The sequence below is a fragment of the Myodes glareolus genome, chromosome 16 (genome assembly GCF_982192425.1).
Source record: "Myodes glareolus chromosome 16, mMyoGla1.1, whole genome shotgun sequence".
NCBI lineage: Eukaryota > Metazoa > Chordata > Mammalia > Rodentia > Cricetidae > Myodes > Myodes glareolus.
In genome coordinates, this window is record NC_142041.1 from 27,167,084 (window position 1) to 27,186,029 (window position 18,946).

Genomic DNA, 18,946 nt, shown 5'->3' on the forward strand with positions numbered 1-18,946 from the left:
AATAGTCCGTGAGATTGAACCATCTCAGCTAGCATCCTTGAAACTATTCTGGATGCAGGATTAAGAAAACTGTAACAGAAGTGAGATACTGGATCACCTGGACCATTTGTTTTCAGCAGCATTTGGTTCCCTTGCTCTGAAAATACACAAACTTTTAAAAGTAACATAAATATATATCTGCATTAATAGAATACAGACTGTGTGTTGTACACAAGTTAGCCAAAGATAATTTTTTGTTTTATGTTTGAGCAGGTAAAATATACATCATATATTTTGTAGTTTTTGTAGGTGTATTTTTTTATGTCTGTAGCCAGGATTTTCAGGGGGTTTTCTTAGTTCACAGCTGATTCATATCAACCTGGAATGAATCTACAGTCTCTGATTTCCTGTGGAAATAAAAGCATATTCTCTTCCCCAACATAATACATTTTTTTGACTTAAATTTTGAGTAAGACATTTTTTAAATATATAGGTTGGTTTAATCCAGCAACCCCCACAATCCAATATGTTTTAGCAGCTGTTGCTCATTCATCAGTAATCAAAACATTAAGACAACACAATGACAGGATCCAGACTCCCTGTTTCTTTTCCATCTCTATGTGATTTATTTTTTTATTTTTTATTTAATTTTTCTCTTTAAAGATTTCATTATTTTTAAACTTGTTTTTTCTATGACTATTACCTTTCTCTTTTCTCTCCCAAGCCTTTGTATATTTTTAAACACACTGTAACTTGTTTGGAGGTCTTTTCTGTCTAGATCTGTCTTTACTGAGCATCTGTATTGTTCTCTGATCACATGAGATGAGTCTTAAACTGCTGTGTCAGCTATTAGTGCAGCTTGGCTGGTGGCTGACTCCTTCTGCCTAGGTTCCCTGAGAACTTAGCCTTATGGCAGAGGTACCAGGGAGCCACATTTACCGCTTCAACTCTGGGAAGTTTTGGGATCCATGCTCTGCACCACTCGCTGCTCATAAACCCCATTTAAGTGTTTGATGGCAGGGCCTTTGTTTGTTGCTAGCACTGAGCCTACCTGAGAGAAGGCAGTTACCAGGAAGTTGCATTTGACTCTGTTTTTGTGTTTTTGGAACTTTATGTTAAGCTTTCTCATGTTTTCCATGGATGTAGATACAGAGACATCTTGCTGCCTAAACAGTCTCCCAAAGTTCCATTGTAACTTCAGGCCATCGATCTTGAGCCTATAGGCCCATAATATTTGGCAGACTTTTCAGTGAAGCAGAAAATTTGAAGATCTGTTTTACCTTGTAATGACAAAGTTTATCTGTTGCTTTCTTCTGTGTCCTGTAGAATGTCTGGAAGTTTCTTTCATGAAACAGGAACCCTAAAGGACTATCCCACCTTGTTTTGGCAAGTTCTGTGGGTCTTGTATGTCCAGTCTATATAGCATACCATCAAACAGTCCAGGCAGGAGCAGTTTGTTGCCCAGATTTGCCTTGTCACATTGAAGGCAGATTCTATAACAAGTTTCTTTGATGCCCATCAACCTCTCTGAAGTATTGGTGCTGCCAGAAGCAGACATGTCTCACTGTTGAGAAAAGTCTAAGTTCTTAAAGCATTTTAAATGCCATAGTCTGTAGGTCTTTGAAGTGTTGAAGATTATCTAACTGAAATATTTCTCTATATATCTGGGGAACCTAACTAACATGACTAAAAGTTTGACTATGATAAATGACTGTTAATCTGTAATTTTTAATTGTACATTGCATTTTTAAATGAGCTGTATAAACACAATACCTTAAACAATAATAGAAATATATAAGAAAATTGACCTTAAATTTATATTTATAGACCAAAGTCCATACCAATGTAAAGTATTCATCTCTATATTTCATATCCGCCCCCCCTAAAGAGATTGACTGTGACCATTAACGATTTATGCCAAACCCCTTTTAATGAAAACAAACATGTATAAATGATTGCATTTTGAGAATTTGGGCATCGTTTTCTCCAAACTACTTCCTGCTGTTTGTTGGGCAAAGTATTTTTAGGGTTCACAGAGACCTTTTGGAGGGGTCTTGTTCCATCAAACCACATTAGTCTGGAAGGAATCCATAGGTTCTCATCTTCTGTGGAAACAAAAGCAGAACCTCTTTTCCAAAGCAATATTTCCTTAGATCCAAATTTTGAAGTCAAGATGCCTTTATGTTGGTTTCACTTCACAGCCCCCAGAAATAAATGTCTTTCTGCACTCAAAAAGTTCAAAGAAAATACAATAATATACATAGTCCAGACTCTCTGTGTATATTCCATCTTTATGTGGCTTGTTTTTCTTTACTCCTATAATCTTTGATTGTCTGTACTTTTATATTACTTTTACTGTCTCCTTAAAGACTTTATTTTTAAAACTGTTTCTTTTTATAACTGTCTATAATCTTTTTCTTCTCTCTCCCAAGTCTATGTACATTTACCCAAGACGGTGACCCACTCAGAGGTCTTTTCCATATGAATCTGTGTTGCATAGCTGTAATCATTTTCTGACCAGAAGCACCTGCTCTTTTCTTTTTAATGCTAAACTAGCATGGCTAGGACCAGTTCCATGGCCCTGTCTCTTTGCCCCACCCAGTTCAGCATGGCCCTGTGAGAGGAGCAGCCCACTGTCCCAGCTTCAGTGACACAGCTGGTCTTTGTTACCATTAAGCAATTTGTAACATGCTGCTCACAGACCTCATTTAAGTGCAGGACCTCTCAAAAGAGCCAGAGTTCATGTTGCCAGCACAAACCAGGAATCCCTCCCTGTCTTAAAGAAACTGTACCTCTGCTCACAATCAAAAAACAGAGCAAATCTGAAAAAAAAAAACACAGATACCAAGAAGTTGTGTTTAACCTTGTTCTTTTATGTCTAGAATCCCTTCTCAAGCTCTCTTGTTTTATGTTGATGTAGTTGTCCCATGTTGATGCACCATTTTGTAAGCAGAGACTGCTTGTTCGTTTCCAGGCTGCCCAGACCCGAATAATCACACAGAAACAATATTAATTACAACACTGTTTGACCAATAGCTCAGGCTCTTCTCATTAACAAACTCTTCCTGTCAGGGGCCAGCCCGGACATAAACCATTTCTTGTACCAGAATGGAGGCATGAGAATAAATGAGGCACAGTTCACGTGACAATATTGGGAGGGAGTTTCGGGCTTCATTCAAATCCTGAAAATCACATCCTGAAATTACCTGTGTTTATTTCCCAAACAGCTTTTATATCAAGGTAAAGGGAGGGGACAGGTAACACAAACTTCCTTAGTATTGTTTCCTAAGTGTGGAGAGGGAATGACTTTGGTCACATCTATATCTATTGTCATGTCTATGCCTCGTTTGTCACTTAGACTGAAAAACACCTCTTTCCCAGGTTATCTCTTAATTTACAATAGAAGGAGCAGAAGACATTAGCTTATCCTGACCACTTGTTAGGTTGATGTCAGGTTGTTTTACTATTAAAAAGCCAGGTGACCACCTTCTGTGTGACAGGTGCAAATTGCACCTTGTAAGTAGCTCAGAATTCTCTGACCGCCAGACAATGTAGGAATGAATATGGGCCTGCATATTTCATCTTTCATCTTAAATTAATCCATTTCTGTTCATCTGTGTATTGCCACAAGGCTGTGACCTACCAGTAAGGTTCCAGCATGTCTTCCTTCGGCAGCTACATGGTGTCTCCTTAACTCTGCCTACTCTCTCTATATATCTCTGTTCAGATTTCCTGCCTGGTTTTACTCTGCTAAGCCATTGGCCAAAACAGCTTTATTCATTAACCAGTAAAAGCAACACATATACAGCAGGACATCCTACATCAGTCTAGCAACCTCTTTCCCTCCCTCCCTCCCTCCCTCCCTCCCTCCCTCCCTCCCTTCCTCCCTCCCTCCCTCCCTCCCTCCCTTCCTCTCTCCCTTCCTCCCTCCCTCCCTTCCTCTCTCCCTTCTTTCCTCTTTCTCCCCCTTTCATTCATCAGTGATTGTCATAGGCGTTTAGGTGGTTCTCTATTTTTGAATGTTGTAACCAGTGCTTTTGCAAACATGAGAGTGTGATCCTTTGTCAACATTCTGACTGTACCTTTGGATATATACCCCAGCATATATATATATTCTCTTTTGAATTTTCTGAGGAACTTCTACACTGTTGTCCATAATGACTCTTTCAGCTCTTTTACATTCTTTCCTAAAGTAATGCAAATGTTCCACTGTTCCACCTCCTCACCAACATTTACTATCTTTTGTCGTTTTAAGAGCTAGTCTAATTGGAGTGGGTGATGTCTGTGTACTTTCCTGTGTTGCTGGAGCCATGCTAGACTAGACAGGTACTCTACCACAGTGCTGTGTCTCAGCCTCTCCTTGTGGTTTTGAGTTAAATTTCCCTGACGGGTGATGATGTTGACTTTTCTTTCCACACACCTTCAAATATCTGCTTTTGTGAACTATCTATTCAGATCTTTTACCCATTTTTAAATTGAGTAATTTTTAGTTTTGCAGTGTACTAGTTTGAATTTTGTATAAATGTTAAGTGCTGACTCTGTTTAGTGTTACTGTATATATTATTTTCCAGTTAATAGATTGTCTCTGTACTCTAAAGACTATTTCCTTTGCTGTATAAAGCTTTTTAGTTCTAGATAATCCTATTTGTCTAGTTTTGCTTTTATTGCCTATACTTTTGAAGTCTTATCCAACAAAACTCTTGTTCAGGCCAATAGCGTGAAGTGTTTGTCAGTTTTATACTTTACTCTCTTAGGCTGAAACTCTTGATTCTTAGTGACCTTACTGATATCAAATGCTTTATCAAAATTTTTTTAAATTTCAAAGCAACAGTACTGGCATTAATGTTTAAAACATTTTATATTCATGTTAAATATTTGCATCATTTCAAAGTCAGAAGTGTAAAATCAAAGTGTAAAAATAAAATCTAAATTTCTTCCAAAGGGTCTCTCATTTTCTCCCACTGGTGATCTCTTCTTTTTTCTCCTTTGGAGGTTAAAGTGGGACAGATGCATAAGCAGGGGCATGTCTGTGTGTTTATACACACATCCACGTTTATATTTCTCCCCCACATCCCTTATGCTTTCACATCTGGCTGTTTTTTCCACTTTACATGCATCCCGAGTATTTCACTTTAGAAATATACAATTTTTTTTTATTCCTTTATGTAACTTCCTGATACTTCATATTATGGTCACCGATCCTTCAGATCAGTCTTTGGGAGATGCTTGGGAAAATTATAAATTTAAAAAAGGTATTTTCATTTCTCTAGACCAACTTCATTGCTCAGAGGAACTGTTTGATACAGTTTTTAAAGCGCCATTGTATTTATATATCACTGCAAAAGTTCATTTTTCATAAATTATGTGTAATGTACTGGAGAAGTATTTGTTTTTAATAGGAAGATCATTTTTCTTATTACTAAACCACATTTTCTGTTCTTTACCTTATTACAAATGCCTCTGTCTCTAAAACTTGTCCTTGTCGTGGTGCCGTCCTTATTCCAGTGTAATAGGTCTCCAAAACATACCTTCTAATTGTAGTTTGCCACTGGAGAAGAGCTTGTAGCTAATGTACTTTCTGGTTCTGCTTTGAAGTGAGCAGCTCCTAAACTAGGCAGGTTATTGGCTTTATTAAATATGTATACATTGTGTTAATAATTCAGATGTAAAGAGTTTTGATAATGAATTGTGATTTCCTATTTATAAATCCTCCATGGTTTTACCCAGGTATTATGTGATCTAAATTATATACATATAGGCTTTTATCCACCATCTCTTTTGAGAACCCATGCTCCAACCTTAACCTCTACTAATTCTTTAGTATTCTGTAAATGCTTGTCCTGTAGAGAATACAAGGCAGCCTTAGCTTAGCAAATATTGTAAGTACTGCTGCTTCTTCCTGAGCACTTCAAAAGCCTTGGGATATATAATTCGATTTACTTCCTACTTATCACCCTCCTCCTAGCTTATATGCTATGAAGGCATAATTGTTATTGTTAATTTTTAATTCAATATCCATCTGCCATACTTACTATCAATGTGTTTGCATTGTCTCACTTGATTCATATAACAACTTTATAGGAATAGAAATTATCCTTACTGTAACAGATGCAAAGTGAGGGCATCACAGTTTATGAACTTTTAAGGTTCATGCACACCATAAGCAGTAGATTCAAAATTTAAAATCAGCCAGTGAGTCCAGAGCTTGTGTGATAACCAGTATAAAGTAATGACTGAGTGTTTTCTATTTCATTAATAAAGTTGTCACTAAATAACTGTAATGTTTCTGATCGTTAGACTAATATGCTCACCTTGACTGAGTGGTAACTAACTTCCTTTCATGCATTCTTTCATTCTTTTAGCTGATATAGCCCAGAGGTACAGGATAAACAAATACCCAACGCTCAAATTATTTCGCAATGGAATGATGATGAAGAGAGAATACAGGGGCCAGCGATCAGTGAAAGCGCTCGCAGACTACATCAGGCAACAGAAAAGTAATCCAGTTCACGAGATTCAAAGTATAGATGAAGTTACCACTCTTGATGTAAGTTAACTGACGGTGGATGAATGTGCATTGCCTGTGTAATAACACAAACAGACCATAATATGAACCCAGACTCTGCATGTTCTCTTACAGTTTACTGCAGTACATTTGACAGTTTGCATACTGGAAAGAGTTTGCCTGGGACTAATTCTCAAGGGAAATGCTAATGGTTGCTGAACTTCCAGATAAATGTGTAACATACTGTAAAGCTTCACTAATTGAATTAATGTAGTACAAAGAGATGCCTGAATTATGAACAGTTTAAGTCAAGTGTACACACCACAGTTTGCCTCTTTCCCGTGGTTGACACCTGTAAAACATCTACTTCAATCTCTCTTCAGCTTTGTTATGACTTAGCGTCCTTTAAGATAGTCCCTTTTGATAAACTTCGCAAACTTCTGTCTTTTTAAAATAAACACACCATGCACACACATACACACACACAAACACCAAGAGCAAAATACTATTGTGTAGTTTTTATTCCAGTCACTATCAGGTGACATGTTAATAAATTGGCTAGCTACCATTTTGTGGTTGTTGTCAGAGGAATATGACTCCTGGACCAGAGATGAAGTACGTTATTACTCACATCACAGCAGGCCTGTGAGCTGTGAGCCTTTCTTGTTATTGCTGTCTCCCAGCCCCTGTGTCTTGTGAGAACATGCGAAGGGCCATGATGGATGCTTATACAGGCAGTGTGATGTGGTACAGGAAGGGATGACTGTGCTTGGGGAGCTTGCCATTTTAGATCAAACATCAAATTCTTTTTTGTCTCGAACAAAACAATCTACTATACCTTAATGTAGCACAATTAATAAAAACCCAGAGACAGAAATTGGGGTTCAGCCTGAAGGTCAGAAAAGCAAAAGATCCAGCCTGGCTCTTACCTCTACCTCAGTCTGAAATGGCGATCCTGCTTCCAGGAATCTCAGAACGAGACTGAGTGAGAGCCATCTCCTCCCATCTAATATTCCTCTCTAGTGCTGGGATTAAAGGCTTGCACTACCACCCAGCTTCTATGGAGAACTAGTGTGGTTACTGGGATTAAAGGTGTGTGTCACCACTGCCTGGTCTGTAAGGCTGATCAGTGCGGCTGTTTTACTCTCTCAGCGTCAGTCATGCTTTATTTATTAAAATACAAATGAAATATCACCACACCTTAATGTTTTGGCTGCAAACACGCAGCCCTGAGAACTGGCCAGTATAGAGAGTGGACAGAGTCTTATGCAGTTAGCATATACAGTACTATGTGGAGGCATATTAGGGACCCGTGGAGGAGTCTGAATTGATGCAGTTTTAATAAATTTATAGTTACATTTTATTGTAGTAAATACTTTTTTCAAGCCAACATAATTGTCGATAGTTTTGGAATAGGCATTAAATGTTCCCACTTCATTCATAGTTTTCTTCAGTTGCAGAAAACTGAATTACAATCAGAGCTAAGTTCCAGAATAAAGTATAAATGAAGTAGCATGCTCCTAGAACCATGTATGTCAGAAAATAATTAGATACTTTATTTTACAGCGCAGTAAGAGAAATATCATTGGATACTTTGAGCAGAAGGATTCAGATAATTACAGAGTTTTTGAAAGAGTAGCAAGTATTTTGCATGATGACTGTGCCTTCCTTTCTGCTTTTGGGTAAGTATATTGACCAGCAGCCTGCTAGGAGGTGAGCTTGGCTGTCACATTCAGTTCTTGTTCTATTTGATTATGTTCTAAAGATGACCTCAATCCTTTTAAAGTCACTGACCAGTGATACATATGGCCAATCCTCTAAGGGCCTTAAAAGTTTTTTTTGTTGTGTTGTGTTTTGTCCTATGTTTCAAAATGTAGGTAAAAACATAAGAGTGGCCTAGTTAACAACGAGCTCTTTCGTGTTCTGATTTCAATTCACTGACCCTTAAGCCAGATATACTGCTAACCCATGATTGCTCACCTGACCGAGCATGTTTTCTTTCTAGTTAAGAAGCGGAGGTTTTGTTATCTTCCTTTATCTCCATATCTTTACCACCGTCCTTTATTTCTTGTCTGAAAATAGCACCCCTACCTCCTACACACTTCCCTCTGCAGGGGATCAGAAACCAGGGCCTGCACATGCTAAGCATGTGTGTTCTGTCTGTCGCCCCAGCCCTGCAGTCCACCTTTCTAAGACTGATCTCTTCACTCTTGTAAACTGTCCTTATAGCTTCTCCCTGGGACTCTGGTCCTTCAGTTCTCCCTGCTTTTTCATGGTTTCACTCTGATCCCTTAGAGAAACTGACTTCTTTTTCCAAAATCATGTTCCTCTTTTCTGACTCACTGCTGTCATCTCTTTGCTATAATGCCATCTCTCTTTCATTTCTGCTTCTGTAAAGGTTAGTTTATGCTTTGTTACCTTGACTTTCTCGAGGTCTTCCTAATAAAAACCCTTAGCTTCTTGGAAGCTGGCTTACAGCTCCATCCTTCTAATGAAGCTCGTTCCTGATTTGTTACAGAATGACTCCTTGATTGGCTAACCCAGTGGATTTTCTTCAGTTTAATCGCCTCAAATTCTCTGAAGACTGAGACATTACTCCCCACCCCCTTTTTCTTGTCAACACTTGACATTAAATCCCCCTGGTTTGCCCCTCAGAGTTCCTTTTTCTCCTTTTTGTTCTTTTTCCGTCTCTGAAATGTAATTATTAGAAGTTCTGTCCTTGACCCTCTCTCTTCTTGGTTCTCTCAGCCACCTTTGGTGTTTGTGCAGTGTGACCTCTTTTATTCGGGGCTCTTAACAGCTGTGCTAGTCTGGCTGCAGTAGCTGCTGCGGTGCCTTCTCCAGTTGATGACCTCTGCTCTGGTCCTTGCTTCCATGCTTTTGTGGGTTTATTGGTGTTTCGTTGTGAACATGATCAGTGTTTCTGAAGAACACTGTACAGCATGGGCAAGGGACACCTCCAGCTGGGGCTTTCACATCACTGCTGTCTGGCCGCGTAGCCCACCTCCAGACACTCTGAACTAGGTTAGCTTCAGCCTCCAAACTTTTGCACTTGCTGCTCTTGTGTCTGGAAGTAGTTTTAGAATTTTAGTTTCCAGAATGACTGCACTAATTTGCATCCCCACCAACAGTGAATGAGGGTTCCTCTTTTTCCAAAACCATGCCAACATTTGTTATCAGTTGTTTTGTTTATCGTAGACGTTTTGAGTGGGATGCGATGCAATCTTCGAGCTGTTTTAATTTGCAGTGCCCTCATTGCTAAGGATGATAAACACTTTTCGAGTATTTCTTAGCTATTTTTATTTCTTCTGTTGAAAACTCTCTCTAGAAACCTAATCCATATTTTAAATTGGGTCATTTGTTTCCTTGACTTTTTGTTCTTTGAGGTTTTTTTATATGCTGGCTAATAATTTTCTTTGAGATGTGTAACTGGCAAAGATGCTCATTCTGTAGGTTTCTTTTTCACTCAATTGTTTCCTTAGGTATACAGAAGTTTTTTTCATTTTACAAGGTTTCAGTTATCAACTGTTAGTCTTAAATCCTTGATTAATAGTGTTCTGTCTAGAAAGCCCTTTTCCAGGGTTGGAGAGATGGCTCGGCAGTTAAGAGCATTGGCTGCTCTCCCAGAGGTCCTGAGATCAATTCTCAGCAAAATAGTGGCTCACAGTCATCCCTAGTGGGATCTGATGCCCACTTCTGGCATAAAGTTGTACATTCAGATAGAGCATTCCTACATAAAATGAAGAAATCAGTCTTAGAAAGTCCTTTCCTTTACCCATATCTCGTGGAGCACAGCCTATATTTTCTTCTAGCAGTTTCAGTGTTTCAGGTTTTAAATACATTTGGATCTAATGTCTGCAGGGTTATAGGTATGGGTCTAATTCTTCTGAATGTGGACACTGAGTTTTCACAGAACCATTTGTTGAAGATGTTATCTCTTTGTCAAATATCAGATGGTTGTAGATATTTGGGTCTTCTGTTTTGTTCCATTGACTTCATGTCTCTTTCATGCTAATACCATACTGTTCTTTTAGTCTTCTTATGGCTCTAGAATACATCTTCAGATCTGGAGTAGCAAACCCTCCCAGATTTTGTTCGTTTATTTCTTTGTTTTGCTCAGGATAGTTTTGGCTATCCAGAATATTTTCTGATTCCATGTGCATTTAAGATTTTTTTTTTCTATTTCTGTGAAGAATGTTGTGGATATTTTGACTGGGGCTGCATTGCATTGAATCTGTACATTCCATTTGGTAGGATGGCCATTTTCATGATACTAATTCTACCAATCCACAAACAAGATGTATTTTCTCAATCTCTTTCTTCGGGGACTGGAAGTTTTCATTGTACAGATATTTTACCTCCTTGCTTGGGTTTATTCTAAGATATTTTATCTTCAATGCTGCTGTAAATTGAAAGTGTGCCCATGAGCTCTAACGAGAGCTCGGTGTTTGTTGATAGTGTGTAGAAAAGCTACTGATTACAAAAAGAAAAGCTACTGATTTTTGAACCTGCCACTTTTTAAAAAATTATTGATTGTTTCTAGAAGATTTTTGGTGGAAGCTTTGGGATCTCTTATGGACAATATTATACCATCCTCCTCTTTTTTTTAAAGATTTATTTATCATGTAGACAGTGTTCTATATGCCTGAAGGCCAGAAGAGGGCACCAGATCTCATCTTGGATGGTTGTGAGCCACCATGTGATTGCTGGGATTGAACTCAGGGCCTTTGGAAGAGCAGCCAGTGCTCTTAACCTCTGAGCCATCTCTCCAGCCCCCTACCATGCTCCTTTTTTTTTTTTTTTTTTTTTTTTTTTTTTGGTAACTTTCCCTTTAACTTTTATTTTTTTCTTCCCCAGTTTTTCAAGGCAGGGTTTCTCTATGTAACTTTTTGGAGCCTGATCTGGAACTCATTCTGTAGATAGACCAGGCTGGCCCTGAACTAACAGAGATTCCCCTACCTCTGCCTTTCTTGTGCTGGGATTAAAGACGTGTGCCACCACCACCCGGCTTAATTTACTTTTTCGTGTCCAATTGCTCCAGCTACTCTTTACAGCACTGTGATGCAAAGGAATAGGTGGGATAGTGGGCAGCTCTGTCTTACTCCTAATTTTGGAGTAAAACCGAGTTTTTCTTCATTTAGGCTGATATTGGCTGTAGGTTTGTCAAATATAGCTTTTATTATGTCAAGGTATGTTCCCTACAGTCCTGTTCTTTCTAGGACCTTTATCAAGGAAACATGTATTCTGTCAAAGATTTTTTTCCTGTATCTATTAAGGTGCTCATGTGATTTTGTCTTTAAGTCCATTTATATGATTTATTATGCTTATTATTACAGATATTGAACCAACTCTGCATTTCCAGAATAAAGACATTTTAATTATGGTGGATAAGCTTCTTGATATGTATTTGTATTCAATTATTCAATTATTCCTCAATAAATACTTGTTAGTATTTATTGAGGATTTTATATCTCTGTTCATCAGGGATAACAGTCTAATTTTGTTTTGTTTCCTGTATCTTTACCTAGTTTGGGTATTAGATTAATAGTGGTTCTAAAAACAGATTTTGTAGTTCTTCTGTTTCTATTTTCTTTGCAGAATTTAGGGACGGGTTGGATGTAGTTCTCCTTTAAAAGCCTGATAGATGTTTGTTGCAAATCCATCGGGACCTGGACTTTATAGCTGGAAAGTTTTTTTTATATATATATTACAGTTTCAATTAACTCGTTTGTTGTAGATCTGTTTAGGTTCTTGACCTCTTCTTGATTTAGCTTTAGTATTTTGGGTGAATAAAGAAATTCATCTATTTCTTTCATATTTTCCAACTTAATGAAGTTTTTTTAAAGCGTTCCCTTATAGTATTTGTATTTCTTTGATATGTATTATAATGCTCCCTCTTCCTTTTCTCCTTCTTTCTCAGTATTGCCCTCTCTCCCCTTCTCCCAGTAAAATGCCACATTTTCCTCTTCAAAACTCCTGGGTCTCAGCCCCCACCAGAGCTCCCTCATTACATTTGTACTGTCGTCCGTCTAGGTTAGCATCTTTCCTTCTTTTTCTGGACTGTGTAGTCAGAAACTGAAGATGTACTGATGTCTGTTTAATCCACAAATTATGTAGGGGAAGAAAAAGGTACTTTTCTTTTTTCTCAGAGGCTTTTCTGTAGAATTCTCTTACCAAATATTTATTGTCTTGGGTAAAAATTGTCATACAAGACCTAGTATTTGTATGCCAAATACTCTAGTAGGCCCAGGAAATGACAACGTCCAAGTACACAAACATGATGCTTTCTAAAACTGTGTTTTTATGATATTGGTTAGTTGATTCATTATTTTTTTTTAGAATTGTCAAATATAAAAAGTAAGAATTAGAAAATTAATGTATTTTTATTAATCTCTGAACAAATTAATGTCTTTATCTATGGGTGGAAATCAGTTTAGAATTAATATGGCTATCATCCTGATCTTGTCAATCCAGACTTGTAAAATCCTAATACCAAAGGAGCTGACTGTAATGTTGTTTTAGGAGTCTGCCTCAAAGCGGGTGATGGTGGTGTTTGCCTTTAATCCCAGCACTCTGGAGGCAGAGGCAGGCATATCTCTGTGAGTTCAAGGCCAGTTTGGTTTACAAGAGCTAGTTCCAGGACAGGCTCTAAAACTATAGCAAAACCCAGTCTCGAAAAACAAAACAAAAACAAAAGTCTGCCAAATATTAGTTTGCCTTTAATGTATGTTTGTCTTGGTGTTACATAGTCTAGTGAGTGGGGCAGGTAATGAACAAGTCTTTATCATATGGTTTTATAACTCATACATTGTAATGATTAGTGAATTCTGTTTTATTAAAGTATACTGTTTCAAACATTATTTTTTTTTCCTCCTATCAGAGATGTTTCAAAACCAGAAAGGTACAGTGGAGACAATTTAATCTACAAACCACCAGGGGTAAGTTGCTCTTTCATGTGTGCTCAAGACACCACAGGTAATACGTGTATAGCATAAACAATAGCTTTGTTTTAAGTGCTAGTAGAATCATAGATTGATTTTTTTTTCACGTTTTAAGTTCTAGGCATTGAGCCCAAGGCACGTGTATTATGTGCTACAGCCTGGCCCTTTTTATTTTTGAGACAGGTTCTCACTAAGGTGCCTGGGCTTGACTTGAACTTGAGACCCTCAACTTCCAGATAGTAGGAATTAAAAGCACAGTGCCATGTCTAAGTGATGTGACTTTGAAGTGTTATGGTCTAGTAACCCTTGTTTCAGAGTGAAAGTTGGCCCACAGAGGCCTGGAGTCACAGACCTGCAGTGACATTGGAATCCCCTGGCTCCAGTTCTTTTCTCCCTCTCTCTCTCTGTTGATTTCTTTCTGGGAGCCAAATATTAAAGATGCTGAGCAACCCATGTTTGTCACTCATTTGCACTGCACCTGCCAAACTTCAGACCTGCTGGAAAATAGATTAGCTTTTTAGTAATAAAGCATTTAGGTTGTTTTAAACTTTGCCGAGTTGTTTTCCTTTTCTTCTTTTTTTAAAAAACAAAAAGTGTGTGTGTGTGTGTGTGTGTGTGTGTGTGTGTGTGTGTGTTTTGAGATAGGGTCTCTCTGGTATGTAGCTCTGGCTGTCCTAGAACTTACTATATAGACCAGGCTGGCCTCAAACTGACAGCGATTCCCCCTGCTTCAGCCTCCAAGTTCTGATATTAAAAAAAAAAAAAAACCATGTGTCATCACACGTGGCCAAGGTCACAGTTTTTATTTTAATGTGTTTATAATGTTGATACTAGAATTTTTATGTAGAGAAATAATTTATCATTACTTTTGTAGCTCGTTTTCAATTCTTAATTCAGATAGTGTTTTAATCCATTTTCTATTGTTATAACATGGTGTCTGAGGTGTGGGTGCTTGAGAAGAAAAGAGGCTGCTTTTGCTCATACTTACGAAGGTCAAAGTCCAAGACTTGGTGGTTCCTCTGTTTGGTATCCTTAAGATTCCCTTTAACTGTCAAAGCATGTTGAAGGTGTAGAAAGAAGAAAACCTACAAATTGGACTTCGTGGTGAGATAGGAAACCAAGATCAGCCAAGACCAAATTTGCTCTTTTTATGACCAGTTAATCCCGCAAACCTACATTAATCCCTGTGGAGGAGATACCTTGATAACCTAATTGCTCGCCACCTCCACCATTTTGTTAAAAGTTCTACTACTTCTTGAATTACCCACATGGACCAAGTTTCCAGCCTGTGAACTTTTAGAGGGCACACAGCAGCTGTGTGCACAGCTGGACGGATGGGCCTGCCTGTGCTTTCTTAGGTTTGTTTCTCTACTCGTAGTCACTCGATGTCACCATCTTTAACTCATCAGAGCTCAGTTAGTGTAATGTGGACATTAGGTGAACTTGGCCTCTGGCCTTATGTTGTGCCTTCTGGCTGTACTGTGCTGGGAGTGTTTCTTAGCTTCTGAGTGCTTTGAATTTTGTCATTAATAAAAGTAAGTGGTGGAGGTGATAGAACATGCCATGTGAGAAGCTTGAAGAAGAAAGTGGCTCATCACCAAGTACCTGCAACAGTGCTGGACACAGTAAGCTTACTGAACTAAATGTTAGTTTTTAAATCATTTTATGTACTTTCTGTGCTCTGATTTTGAGTCAAAAAAGTCACAGGTAATTCCTACTAGAGATGTACTTGCCTTATATTCTCACCATTTCTTTTTCAAAGTGTGTTTGCCTGTTCAGAGTTTCTAACAACATTTTCAATTAAAGGAATTAAAGCTTCATTAATTCATTTGGGTAATTCTCTTTATAAAGCTGCCTGACTTTGGTGAAACTGATGATAAGTAATTGTCTTAAATCTTTTATATCACAAGTTAGATTACTAAGTTCCTAATTACCACAGATTTGTCCTTTTTTAAAATTATTTTCTTTCTTAGAAATTCATATTTGATGTTTCTGGGTTAGTAGATGGATTTTAAAAATGTGTTTTTGCCTGCAAAGATTATAGTAATCTAATTTTTATTTCTGTTTTTATAACAGCGTTCTGCGCCAGACATGGTGTACTTAGGATCTATGACAAATTTTGATGTAACTTACAACTGGATTCAAGACAAATGTGTCCCTCTTGTTCGAGAAATAACATTTGAAAATGGAGAGGTATGAACTCAGTGGGGGTGATTTAATTCCGTTGTGGAAAGAACTCACTGCCTCTGTACCAAGCTGTTTAGCAGTTTCCCTCTGTAAGAATCAAACATTGGGCACAGCTGTCTTCACAGCATTTTCACTGGCTCGCACCTCGCTATTCTAGAATCCTTGCATTTCTAGTCATAGCATAATCTTGAAAATGGATGCCCACAGTTAGGTAAAGATGTCTAAGTGGGTGTCCTTTAGAAGGACACACCTTAGTTACTGTGGGCAGTCCTTTACCATTAAAGGTTTTTCTAGTTCCTGTCTGTTCTAAAAGAATGCAAAAACCAATTGAATGGTGATTCTGAAATCTTTTTCGCTTTGTTCCTGTTCTAAAGTTGAGAAAGAGGGCAGAGTAGACTGCAGTAGTCCACCTGGTGGATGGATGTCTGGTTGTTTCTTGGTTCTCTAGACCTGTGTATGGTCAGTGTGCTTACCTTTCTTTATTGCCTTAGCTCAAAGGATTGAGCTGGGTTTGTGCACAGAGCTAAGGTGTCCAATGAGCTGATGATGGAATCTGTTGTACTAGGGGAAGGTACAAGCTAGGGCAGAAAAGTACAGAGAGAGAGGCATGGGGAGGAGGGTCAGTAAGTGAGGGTTAACAAAAGATGTAATCCAAGAGAATTGAAGAAAAATGGAATTACCAAAAGATGAATATAATGCCAGGAAATGGGAGTGTGGGAAGATGGAGAGTGAGAGTCTGTAAGGTATAAGGTTATTAGAGCGACGAGTGTGTTCTGGGGGGAGTGATGAATTTTTGCAGAACCTTGTGACTCTAACAGCGGATTGTCCACTTAAAATGGTAGATTTTTGTGGACGAAAGTGACCTCTTAATTCAAAGAAGAGATAATATGATAAGCTTGATTGTTTATCCATATATAATACTGAAACAAGTTTAAATGTGAGATAGGAATCAAAAGGAAGCCTTTTGTATCATGTGATAGGACTCAGGGATTTAAAAAGTCATTATGAAAGGAAAATGCTATGTGTGCTTCATGCTGAGGTGCTTTCTAAATGTGACCCTCAAAAGGACAGCTAATGGAGATGACTACATGAGGGGGACATTTCTTGACTTTTTTATGAAAATAGGAAGATTGCCTATTTGTTTAGATTAGAGGACTCAAATCTACTGTCTCATGTTTCTTATGCTCTCAAATAACAGGAATATAAGTTTTAATCACACTTTGTCATTTTCAAGGTGCATTGTATGTGTGCGTATTCAAGGATACATGTAGGGTAGCTGTTTGTTAATAATGTTGCTAAAACCGTCTGTTGGCTGCACATGACTGTAATGTGGAGCTTTATCTTCTGTCCTTAAAGCACTTGTCACCTAGGTCTCACATAGTGGAATGTTTTCATAATACACTTCAGAATAAGCATGGATTTATGATTCAGATTTATTTATTGCTGGCACACTTGTGTTTTCAGTGTGAAAACTGGCAGTTCTAATTAATGTTCATCTCACTCCTGGATTAAGAACTGATTATAGTTCTTTCTTTGCTCACCCTAACTTACCTCAAGAGGCTGCCCTGGTAGTCATATACGCAGTACTGGTTAACCCAGTGGTTCTCAGCCTTCCAGATGCTGTGGCCCTTTAATGTAGTTCCTTGTGCGGTGGTGACCCCAACCATAAAATTATTTCATTGCTACTTCAAAACTATAATTTTGCTGCTATTATAAATCATAATATAAATATCTGATAGATGACCCCTGTGGGCGCTGCTATCCACAGGTTGAGAACCACTGGACTAACAGATTGACCAAGGACCTTCCAGGTTAATCCATGTCTGTAACAGCAGGGCATGTGTGTATCCTTAGTGCTCATGCTTAAGATACAAATGGTTGATTTTGTTCTTTGTTAAGTCTCATTGTTTTTCACACCATTAGACCCTTTTTCCTGATTACTTGTAACTGTTAGTTACACAGATTGAGTCCACACTTGTTCCACTTTGGAAAGAGCTAAACTGAATAGAGAGGCCACTGATTTTCATCAAAAGCTTCTTTCCACAGGAATTGACAGAAGAAGGACTGCCTTTTCTCATACTCTTCCACATGAAAGACGATACAGAAAGTTTAGAAATATTCCAGAATGAAGTAGCTCGGCAATTAATAAGTGAAAAAGGTAGACTGATTAAGGTGTTTATTTTCATCTTTTTCTCACTATCTTTCTCTTCCTGTGCCTGGTACATATTTGGCCTAAACACACTTATGCAATGGGATAATGCTCTTGTACCCTGTAAAAATTTATCACTTGTATTGGTTTAATAAAACAATGTAGCCAGGCAGGAAATATAGGCAGGGCAACCAGACTAGGAGAATTCTGGGAAGAGGAAAGGCTCAGTCTACAGTCACCACCCAGATGCAGAGGAAGAAAAATGAGAATACCTCACTGATAAAAGGTACCAAGCCATGTGGCTAAACATAGATAAGAATTATGGGTTAATTTAAGTTGTAAGAGCTAGTTAGTAATAAGCCTAAGCTAATAGGTCAATTAGTTTATAATTAATATAAGACTCTGTGTTTCCTTGGGACTGAACAGCTGTGGGACCAGGAAGGACAGAAACTTCCATCTACACACTTAGGCTAAAAGTTTAACAAGTTACTTTAACATGTAGGTTTAGCTATAAGGGCAAGAAAGCAGTGAAGTTATGATGTGAAGCTGTTTCCTGTGTGTATTTGCTTCTGTTTTCTGTACCTTGGCTGTTTTATAGAGGGAAAAAAACCAAGTGACATTAAAAGTGGGTCCTAAGTAAGCAGTGTTGTTTGGGAACCTTTTCCAGTACCTTAGTGTTTCTCTGATACATTTCCAGAGACATTGCTAAGAGACAGTATACTGTGATCCTCATTAATTTCTGTATGAAAGTTGAGCCGTTGTCTGCATTTCTCCACGATATTTTAGTAGAATTTGGGATTATTAAACAGCTTCTTCTCTGTACTGAGGAAAAAGATCGAACAATGTAACTGATAGCATGCTAAAGATTTGCCTGCTTTAGTCATTTACTAAATATTCTAGATTTGAATTAAATTAAAAAAAAATAGCCAGTTAGGCCACAAGGAGCATGAAGATGGTCCCAAGGGAACCTGTGTGTTAGACTCAGGGACTTGCCGTCAGAATCTAGGGAACCTGCACAACTGCCAATTGAAGAAATAAAAAAGTCACAATAGCATTCAAATTTGAGTTTTCTTATAATTTTTAAGAAGATTATGCTCTGCCCTGAGAACTAAAAAAAATTCTGCTTCTTTTAAATATTCTGTTTAGGTTTTAGTTTCCTGGTCTATATTAATTTCAAGAATGTTG

General features: G+C 38.0%; 1 protein-coding gene across 1 annotated transcript in view; it reads left to right on the plus strand.

Annotated features, from left to right (window-relative positions):
- Erp44 (endoplasmic reticulum protein 44) overlaps positions 1 to 18,946 on the plus strand; it is an 81,718-nt gene that overhangs the window by 50,841 nt on the left and 11,931 nt on the right. The window contains exons 5-9 of the mRNA XM_048420602.3: positions 6,342 to 6,526; positions 8,051 to 8,166; positions 13,365 to 13,422; positions 15,502 to 15,618; positions 17,659 to 17,770. Coding sequence (XP_048276559.1) covers positions 6,342 to 6,526; positions 8,051 to 8,166; positions 13,365 to 13,422; positions 15,502 to 15,618; positions 17,659 to 17,770 — 588 coding nt within the window. The remainder of the gene's footprint in view (positions 1 to 6,341; positions 6,527 to 8,050; positions 8,167 to 13,364; positions 13,423 to 15,501; positions 15,619 to 17,658; positions 17,771 to 18,946) is intronic.